General features: G+C 36.3%; 1 protein-coding gene across 2 annotated transcripts; it reads right to left on the reverse strand.

The window, feature by feature from the left end:
- Nucleotides 1-4338: 4338 nt before the first annotated feature.
- Nucleotides 4339-9908, reverse strand: LOC113299666. 2 transcript variants are annotated; one of them, XM_026548739.1, is made up of 13 exons: nucleotides 9609-9908; nucleotides 9467-9511; nucleotides 9205-9369; nucleotides 8901-8984; nucleotides 8557-8675; nucleotides 7926-8027; nucleotides 7665-7781; nucleotides 7505-7570; nucleotides 7003-7069; nucleotides 6420-6473; nucleotides 5407-5496; nucleotides 4795-4827; nucleotides 4339-4696 (listed from the first exon to the last, which is right to left on the reverse strand). In XM_026548739.1, the coding sequence occupies exons 1-13, from the start codon at nucleotides 9714-9716 to the stop codon at nucleotides 4598-4600; spliced, it is 1149 nt and encodes a 382-aa protein (XP_026404524.1). In that variant the 5' UTR covers nucleotides 9717-9908; the 3' UTR covers nucleotides 4339-4597. The 2 variants fall into 2 exon arrangements, 1 of the variants encoding a protein (XP_026404524.1); XR_003335150.1 differs by lacking the exons at nucleotides 4339-4696; nucleotides 4795-4827 and adding an exon at nucleotides 6613-6788 and having other exon boundaries at nucleotides 5412-5496.
- Between the last annotated feature and the right edge of the window lie 434 nt (nucleotides 9909-10342).

Below are 10342 nucleotides of genomic sequence, written 5' to 3' on the forward strand. Positions count from 1 at the left end.
AGATAAGGTTCACTTAATTGATGTATTATGGTTTTCAAGGTGGTTTATTAGTGTAGTACACATTAGTTGCATCTCCCTCTTAAATATTGCTTGTTATGCTAAATTACATGTCTAAGTTAAGAGATTCGTCTTAGGTAATCGAGTTAGGTCATTTTTAATTATCCTTCGCTAATCACTATGACATATAATATGCATATATTTACAATCAATACTAGAAATTGCAGGATAAAAATAAATATTGGTCATGGCAGTACAATCGAAATTCCACTTTCCGTGACCATCCTAATCAGTTCTACTGGGCTTCCACTGATGGGATGATGTTTGCATCTCCCATAATCCCTCACTATCACCAGTGACCAGCACAACTATGAAGCATTTCTTTTGACGGCTTCTACTTGAGTTAGTGGGGAATCAGACAGTATTATACCTAAGCCAAAGTTGGTGCTTTTTCCCCTGAAACTGGCCCCTGATTTCAGTTTGGACGTACTTGCAGTGTTCAGTGATCACTTTTGGTTGGAAACAAGCACTTTGTCGGGTAAATGCAACCGAATGGGGATGGGGGCAGTCTGACCTTTTGAAGGATTGAATCTACGGACTTAAATTAAACTAATATAGAAAATCATGCATTTGTTAAGCTCAAAGAAATGCTGATGTCACAGCAACACAATGACAATGACGATACTAGTGGCCTGAGTTCGAACCTCGCCGGCACTATATTCTTCGCAATTTTTATCGGAAAAAGATGAAGATCAAGTATGGAAATAGTGCATGATACTAGTGATCTGAGTTCGAAACTCGCCAGCACTATATTCTTCGCAATTTTTATCGGAAAAAGATGAAGATCAAGTATGGAAATAGTGCATGAAAAGGTTTTAAAAAGAAATTAACAGGCCGTGCCTCTACAACTTAAGTTGCCATATGCCAGTGCCACATTGCTAATGAAACCTGTTTTGAGGCATACTCAATTTTTTTGAGGCATACTCATTCATTACACCATCTATGGTGGGTTTATAAGGGGTGTCTAAAGGTAGTTCAATTACCTATATATCCTTAAACAATTTAAATTACTAGAACGTCCTTATCCTCAAAAACCTAAAATCAAAAATCAAAATAAACTTTAAACTTAAACATATTGGACTCCAATTCAATCAAGAAATTGATCAAGTAAAGCAAACACGAATCAAAGTGAGCGATATTGAAGTGTGAAATCCAAACCTCAATTGCTCTTAGATGTGTATGTGTAACAAACCCATCTCGTTTTTGATTGATTTTATTTGTTTGATCGATAGAATATGATTTCAAAGATGAAATTAGGGTTTTCAGAAGATCAGTTCGGCTGATCTTGGAGTATCAATTTTGAGCCGAACATAGTGTTTCTATACGAGGTTTAAATCATACACTAGGTTCGGCTCACGCGACTTTGCTAAATTTTGTTCGAATCAGCCGAACCTAAATTTGTCAGTTTCAGAGTGAAGTTCGGCTGACAACTTTTCAGCCGAACCTCAATTTTTTAAAAATATACCTAGGTTCGGCTGATAACTTGTCAGCCGAACCTAGGTATATTTTCAAAACACGGAGGTTCGGCTGAAAAGTTATCAGCCGAACTGTTCATCTGGTCAGTAGAGCTGGGTTTCAAAAATTCATTTTTTTGAAAGATTCAACTTATAAAAAGAAATTAAACCTCGTATAGAAGTCTACCTCTGATTTGAATCACCCATTTTGGTCACTTCTAATCACTAAAATCTCAAAATTCAAAACCCAAGTTTTTTTTCACTTCTTCTTCTTTCTCTCAAAAATCCCAACTCTCTCACATAAATTTGATTTATCTACTAATTCACCACTAATAATTTTATTTTTAATCAATTCTTAAAATTCCTAGCTAATCAAATTTAATCATAATCATTAACACTAATTATGTAAGGGTAGTTATGCCATTATCAAAAAGGGTGGATTAGGGGTGATGTTGTTTTTTATTTAGTGACTCTATTTTGGCATTATATAGTATGTCTCAAAAAAATTCAGTATGCCTCAAAACAGGTGTCAAGTAGAACAAGCCCAACAAAGAACAAAGCCCAGGACAGCTTCCATCTCATGAGATCACACAGGTATAATGGCTTGTCTACCTGCATCCACACTTGTCTCATTTCCAATTGTGGTTGTTGCATCACAAGTATAGCACCCTACTTAACTCGCTTAATCATTCCCCTTCATATACATATAACCTAACTCATCGCTGCCACAAGTTTCAAAGAAAATTAAACACAAAATTAAGGAGAGAATATCACTGTAGGTATGAGAGGCGCCTGTTGTTTCTTCGTTTCAGTTTTTCTGGCAACCGTGGTTGCAAGTGCTAGCACTTCGGCACGCGCAGATGCTTCAAAGAATGAAATGTGGGCAGCAAAGATGGGGAACAAATTAAACCACTTCATAGTGAAGAGATACAGATTTCCAATTTCAACTGGAATAGGGAAGGGAGTTGGCTCCTCTGGAATCATAAAAGAAGACGCTCCCTCAACCAACATCATGGACACCCCCAACAGCGTCGCCGACTTTGTGCATACTAGCGATAAGAGGTTCGATATGATCGAACACCAACACAAGAAGAAAATGAGCAAAGGGAAGAAGTTCAAGGTTTGCTTAAACCATGGTCCCTGCTACATGAAGAGGTTAGTTTGCCCCAAAAACTGCAACCACAAGAAGTCGCACCACCATGAAATCGACGTTACCGGCCACCACAAGAAGTCTCACCTCAAATTCAAATCCAAACACATGAAGGGTCATTGCACCTTTAACTGCAAGAAGTGCATTGCTCATTGTTAGTTAGCATTCAAAACAGAGGGACCTAGCTAGATTTTCAGACACCATAGTGTTGTTTTTATTTCTGCTTGGCTGGTTGGTTTGCTCGTCAGGCTCTGTTAGATTTTCCTTCTCTTCCCTCTTTTCTTTTTTGTTTTTGTTTTTGTTTTTGTAGTTAGGACGAGAGAATGCATTTCTTACTATTGTTTTCGTAGATGTAGTTCGGATCCTAAGTTCTGGCGCTTCAATAAATTCAATTTCTACATTCAGTTATTGCAAATCTGATCTTCTCAAGCAACTATACTCTTATAAAGATATACTATATCGAAGCTTATTTGTCAAAGGAGGATGGTTTCACCCTTCATACAAACCATCTCCACAAATATCTCAATGCACTTTGGGTGGACAATCATCAGGTCAAATATTATGACATGAGTTTAACCGCAAATAAAATGATAACCAAATTTTCTATGAGTTTAGCAACTTCTTGTTGGGTTGATTTGTTCTGCAAGACAAAATGACCAACTAATTCTGTGAGGAAGGAAACACATACCTCCTTTTTGGAATGCGACCAACAAACGGAACTACTGCTCCAATGCAGAAAGAGCTCCAGCTAGATAACCATTAATGCAACTGGATTAATTAGTTGGCTATCAACAGAAGGACCTAGCTAGATTTTCAGACACCATAGTTGGCTGGTTGGTTTGCTCGTCAGGTGTTGTTAGATTTTCCTTTTCTTCCCCTTTTCTTTTTTGTTTTTGTTTTTGTTTTGGTAGTTGTTTAGGACAAGGAAATGCATTTCTTACTATTGTTTTTGTAGATGTAGTTCAGATCCTAAGTTCTGGCCCTTCAATAAGTTCAATTTCTACATTCAGTTATTGCAAATCTGATCTTCTCAAGCAACTATATACTCTTATAAAGATATACTATATCAAAGCTTATTTCTCCAAGGAGAATGGTTTCACTCTTTTCATACAAACCATCTCCACAAATATCTTAATGCACTTTGGATGGATATTCATCAGGTCAATTATGACACGAATTTAACCGCAAATAAAATGATAACGCAAATTTTCTTGTTGGGTTGATCTATTCTGCAAGACAAAAAGACCAACTAATTCTTTGGGGAAGAAAACACATACCTCCTTTCTGGAATGCAACCAACAAATAAAATCACTGCTCCAATGCAGAAAGAGCTCCAGCTAGATAAGTACTAATGCAACTGGACTGCGTAGCCGTGGATCTGACAACCTGTTCAAAAACCAGGATCACCCTTTAACTTCTTTTGTTTAAAATTTGCAATGCTAAACTAGTAATCAGGATGTTAAATATGATGAATGCTGGAGGCTTGAGTTCCAGAAGCCAACCTTTTCTTACCTGACCCAAAATGAGATACGACAGCTCCAATAAACGTAAAACAAAAACTACAAACTGCGAAGTTGATTTACTGACAGTAAATAAAACCTAAACTATAATTAGATACAGAAAAACTCGAAATAGCAGGCCTCATAAGATGCAAATTCTAAATTACAAAACACTGTGGACATCAACTCCATTTGATTGAGCATTGTGAATATATTCTTACATCCAAAATTCCTAAAAATGTTTTTAATTCTCGCTACAGCAATAAAATTACAACTTTGTAAGGCTGCACAAAAGAATATGACCAGTTCTTTCCTGAAAACCTGGATATTCTTGCAAGGGTATCCCGAGAGCCGCTCTCTGACAACTATCAGCAATGCAATACATTGCAAAAGCAATAAATAGCGGGAAATGCTCCCTCTGCGGAACGTAGACAGCTTTAAGTGCCAAAAGGATCCGTCCATTCCTTGTCTTCCGTCACAGCTTGGTCCCATCGCTTCCGGAACTCTTTAAGCTCCGCTGCTGATTGTCTCCTGATCTGTCATTCACAAGTATAACACTATAAATTAGAAGTGACCCTTAATAACAGGAAACCCAAGAAAATCATCACCATCAAAGTTTGCTGCTGCTGCTTACATGGGTTCTTAAGTCGAGGAATCTGCAGGGTGTCTGCATGAAGAAAGAAAAAACATTGTTAAGATTACATAGTTTACTGCCCTATTTGAGCTAGCACAAAATAACCATATTCCTCAAGAGTCATTCTATCTGACTAGTCCCTAGAATTCAAAAACATTTCCGAAGTTAAAGGTTATCCAGCAAATCTGTCCGCCAATATTTTCAGCATAAAGCATTATTGCCAACAAATCATCAAAAATAATTTCAATGACCCCTATCATAAGACAGAGACTTATATTACTCTTCTCAATTTCACCTTTTTCAGTTTTTACTTCTACCCCCAGTTGTTTATAGTGACTGTATGAAAAATTGTTTAATCTACTGATTTACAAAATGTTCAGATTGCCAAACCCGGAAACAAGAAAATAAAACATACTGCATAAGGTATCAACTTCTTGTTCCTCCTTTATCTCTAACACTAAGGGAATCCACCATATACCATAAAAAAAGAGAATTTTGCTAGCACAAGAATGGAATTAAATGTCCGGATTAAGATAAGGTTAATACTATCTTTAAGGATGTGTGACTAACACAAAAGAAAGATAAGGCTACATATTATTCAACATAACAAACCTTTATTGGTGGTGATGCACCCAGGGTCTGTATTCCTTGGTGAACAATGTATTCACTATCAATCACTCCAACCTTCTTCGTCCGGTCCCCCTAAAATCAACAAAAATAATTAATAAATATAAAACCCCATTACACAATAATCTACTAGTCAAAAAGGTGTCTCCCGATGTAACTAGAAGAAAAGAGATGAATCAATCAAGAGAGGAAAACAAAAGGAGTTTTAATCAGAAAACAGAAAGAAAAACATTTGCTTCATCCGAGTTACTTGTAAAAAGCTAAGAGAATAACCAAGGTTGTAGCTGAGGGGTATTGTTCTGAACACTCTTTAGCTGGCAGAAAATATTTATTATCTCATGAGGATGTGAAATTGATCACCAGGCTGCAAAAATAGTCCCCACGTTGTTGTTTTTTGTTATATGCAAGTGTCTCCAAGCACCCTAATTATCAATGCATAATGCATTTCTCTAATAATTTAGCCCTCGTATACATTGATTTATGATTGGATCATCTCAGCAAATAAAATCTTTTCATCGTTGTTTCCTCCCATCCGTTTCTAGCCAAAAAAAGGCACTACACCTATTGAGTTTTCGGAGGAAAGTATTGAAGATTCTGTGTGGGATGATGCGTCTATCAGCGAAGCATATCCTTATTTGGAATAGGGTGGATGACTCAGATTTGGTGATTGTTGCTGAAGGAGAAATTTTTTTTACGTAAGCAGGCAATGCAAGTATTAGAATGTGTTTGGTAAATGCAAAAACCATTGTCTAGCCACCCAGGGTAGGTATACCGCAAATAAAAACCTAGAACAGTTACAGTTATAGGAGAATTGGGGTGATATTATTTGGTCTTTTAACCATGTCTTGCAAAATGACATGGTTAAAAGCTAAAAGGGACGAAGCAGGACCTTTCATAAAGCTAGAAGAGCGAGGAATACCTAAATGTAAATGTCCAAAACCTTGTTCAAACATCAAACACGTCTGGAGGAAATTATACTCGGATATAAATGTTCTCACCTGAGCACAATAGCCGAGCTTCATGTCTAGACCCCATCCATGAACAAGATCATTCTGCGTGGCAAGAAGTTTCAGAATTTAACTAATGAAAACAATCAACATCTCTTTGTATGTTCACAAATCAAGATAAAGAAGTGTTCAAGATTAAAAAAAAAATTCTGTCATGCTAGAGTAAAAGATGACATTTTCATACCCATATTTTAACCAACTTTCATTTACTGATTCTAGATTTCATGAATCATTTGCAAGAGCGTTGAATGTAGTACCACATAGTGAAGTTAATTTAAGCCATATTTCGCCAATCGCGCATCACAAAAGTCGATCAACGACTCTTGAAGTGCTAATGAGGCGTTCCCAAAGAAGCATTCTCTGTTGTTTATGTGTCAAGCCATAGTATGAAAAGCCAGATAAAATCTAGAAATATCATCCTACATAGTTGAAGTAGTAAAACTTGTTCCCAATGAAAACATTCAAGAGATAAAATGAGAAAAATGGTTGCTGGCAACTTGTGCAAACATCAGAAATCAACCATGATGTTCCAATCATATAGTGTATATATTTGTTAAGACCTCAAAAATCAGACCTGGATAAGATGCCACACACAACTCCAGGCTGCTCTTGAAAATACAGGGGCCATCCCCTCCACCCACCTGGACAAGAATTAACTTTTTCAGTTCTACCATCTCTAAAGTATGCATACTTAAGCACTCAATTCTGTATACAAAAGGGAATAACAAAAGCATGCCAGATAATCTGGATATTATAGTAACAAGTAAAGTATGTTTACATTTTAATTAGAACGGTGGATTACAGTAGCATGCCAAATGATTTGTATCTAACGGTAGCAACACAAAGCATGAAGAAATAATTCAAAAAAATAACAAGAAATGGGAGAGGCAAATTTCGCCCAAAAAGAGCAGCCTTGATATACTGTATAAAACTTCTTTTCACAAGTACAAGTGTAAAACGCGAAGCGACTTAAAGGATTACTGATCAACTGAATTTTATGGAAGTGTAATTTTGTCCTATATATATATATATAACTAAGATATGACAAGATATAGCAAGAGAATAGATTATATTACCCTGTACAAGGAGGCTCTCTGCTTTTCGCTGAGCAATTTTTGCTTCCCCCGGAAAAATAGACTCGTCTAGATATCAAAAAGTAGGAGGTCAGTAATTTGAATCTGAGGAAACATAGAATGTTAAAAGAGGAAACTAATTACATGGGACGACTCCTTTTACCTATGAAACTTTCTCGCCTTCCTGCGCGCAGTAATACGATGATGTACTTCTGATAGATCAGCGTCCAAAGCAGGCTGTGTAATCTCTAAACCCTCTGACATCATTATCTGCAAGTACCTGAACAGACAAATAAAAAACTACAAAATGGAAAACCACACCTTCCTGTATGATAATTTCCATTCCTAAACCTTGTATCCATGATACCAAAGTCACTTTTGAAATTTGAATATGAATTATGTTCATAGCAGTGCAAGAACACACCTTCCAGGATGAAAATTTTCAACCCCTAAATCTTCGTCCCACAAGAAGATGTAATCATAGCTAGACACGACAGCTGGATGTAAAAATCGTTTCGCGAACCACCTGAAATCACGACATGCACCTTTGTAAGATAACAGCATACGTTTACCAAATATGTTGCATATAATCTGTCTAAAGTCTCGACAAACATGAAATTTAGCGTATCCATAATTCTGGCATGTTTATAGCATCTTAAACAAAGATAAGTGTCCCTAGTGGCGGTTTCCGTACACCGAATGCAGATGATGAATCAATTGATCCACAAACTGAAGCTTCTGTCTGCCCGTCTCTAGCATATGCTTTGAGATCAAGATAAATGTCAAATGATCGCAATCTTCAAAACTGAAGGTTAATTAGAGCATCCGCAATGCATATGGTGAAATGGCATTTATACCATATAGAGGATGGCGGGGAGTAGACTAAAAATTTAAATATAGCATACATGGTAAACCCAAATGGTTTATACTAACATCAAATTGTATGGTATATTAGACTTATACCATGCCATTTTAGCATATAGCATTGTGGATGCTCTTAGTGGTCTTAACATTCTAGATAACTACTAAAGTAGTTCACAAGTTTAGACCCTTACCATTTTGTTTGGTTATGAGCAAGAATGTGAACTGCTTTGCTACTCCAATCAAGATCATTCCACTCATTGACCTTCCCATCGTAATGAAAAAGTAGAATGGAGCAATTCACCAAGAGAAACTGAACTAGAAAATGGAAGGGTCAAAATTAGTGAGCCACGAATTTCCTAATTGAAAACCAAAGAAAGAAATAACATTTTTGGCCATAACTCTCATTATGCTAGAACACCTGGCATGTAGTATTACAATAACCAGTGTTCTCATTAACCTTGATACGCTAAACCAGTTGGAAAACGAAATACTTGAACTACGCTAATAAAAGTATAATAGACGGATACACAAGTACCTTTTGGACTAGCATGTCAACATTTTCCTTTTGTTTAAGACCAACAGGGACTGCCAATAGAGCAGTATACCTCACAGAGCTACGCTGCAACATAATAAATTCATGTCATACAAGTCAATAACACAACCAAGGTATCAATTTTCCAAAACCCAACTCTCATTCTATTAAACTAAAGTTATAATGTATCAGTTGAATCATCCTTTCTACCATCCTCTCGGCGTATGTCACGGAACAAAAGGGTCCATCTAAAGGTATGTCAAAAAGACATGCATTGAAAAGCCAAAAGAGTAGTATCATTACTTACTTGAAAAGTTGGATCACGCTCCCAAAGTTGTTTCAATTCAAAATCAGAGGTGGATGCAAGAATTCCTTTAGGTAAAAAGCCCAACTCTGATGAAGAAGACAATTTCTCTTCCAATATACTATCTGTATTATCTATATCTACATCTATTCCACCTATATTCTCCTCCTGATAAAAAAAAACACAAAATTTTAACCAATTGAGGTAAAATTAAACATGACCCAGACAAATTTGTAAAAAAGTAGATAGAGAGAGAGTTGCCAACCTTACTATCCCTAGTTGAATCAAATGTATACCATTTACTATCCATCTGAAGAACAAACAAAAATCAGAATCAATTTGGGATTTTTTTTTTAATGAAAAAAATCAAAGTAAATTAGGGGAATTAATTAAAATAATCAACTAACCTTGATGCGTTCGAAATGAAGTTTAGTAGTAACCGACATGAAGATAAACAAAAGAAAAACAAAAAGTAAAAAGGATGCTCTTGTTTTCATTCCTTTTCTTGGTTCCATTTTTTTTTTCTTTTTTCCTCAGTCTGAAGAAGAAGAAGAAGAAGAAGAAGAAGAAGAAGAAGAAGAAGAAGAAGAAGAAGAAAAATTAGGTCTGAGTAATAAGAATCATGTCATCTGAAAGAAAAGAAACAGACAGTGAAAACGGAAGAGGAGGAGCTGACACAAGGAGGAGGAGGAGCTGAAACACAGAGAGAGAAGAGGACGAACTATTACGACCGGGTTTCTTGTTGGTTTTTGTCCATGACCTAACAAACACGTGTCAATAAAGTGTAATTTTAGTATCAATAGTATTAAATTAAGTATCAAGATTCAAATGTAGACCTTAAAGTGTACGAATGAGATTGATAAACTACCGAGGTTGTATTGAGTTGTCGAAGTGTACTTTGGACTGTTTTTTTTCTTCTTCTAGGTTTAGGTTTGGTCACTGTCAAAGTCACAGACAAAGACAAGCTTTTGTTGTGTATTTATGGTTGGTTACCTTCTACGGTTATTATGTATAACAACTTCACCGTCAAATTTGAATCCCACTACAATCTCATTTGGCACCTACGCGATGATGTAAACATTTTTTCGTAGAGCTAAGGGGTGTGGGTAGTCTTTGAATAAGACTAACTTGTTCACTTTGT

Source organism: Papaver somniferum, chromosome 7 (genome assembly GCF_003573695.1).
Source record: "Papaver somniferum cultivar HN1 chromosome 7, ASM357369v1, whole genome shotgun sequence".
In the NCBI taxonomy this organism is placed as follows: domain Eukaryota; kingdom Viridiplantae; phylum Streptophyta; class Magnoliopsida; order Ranunculales; family Papaveraceae; genus Papaver; species Papaver somniferum.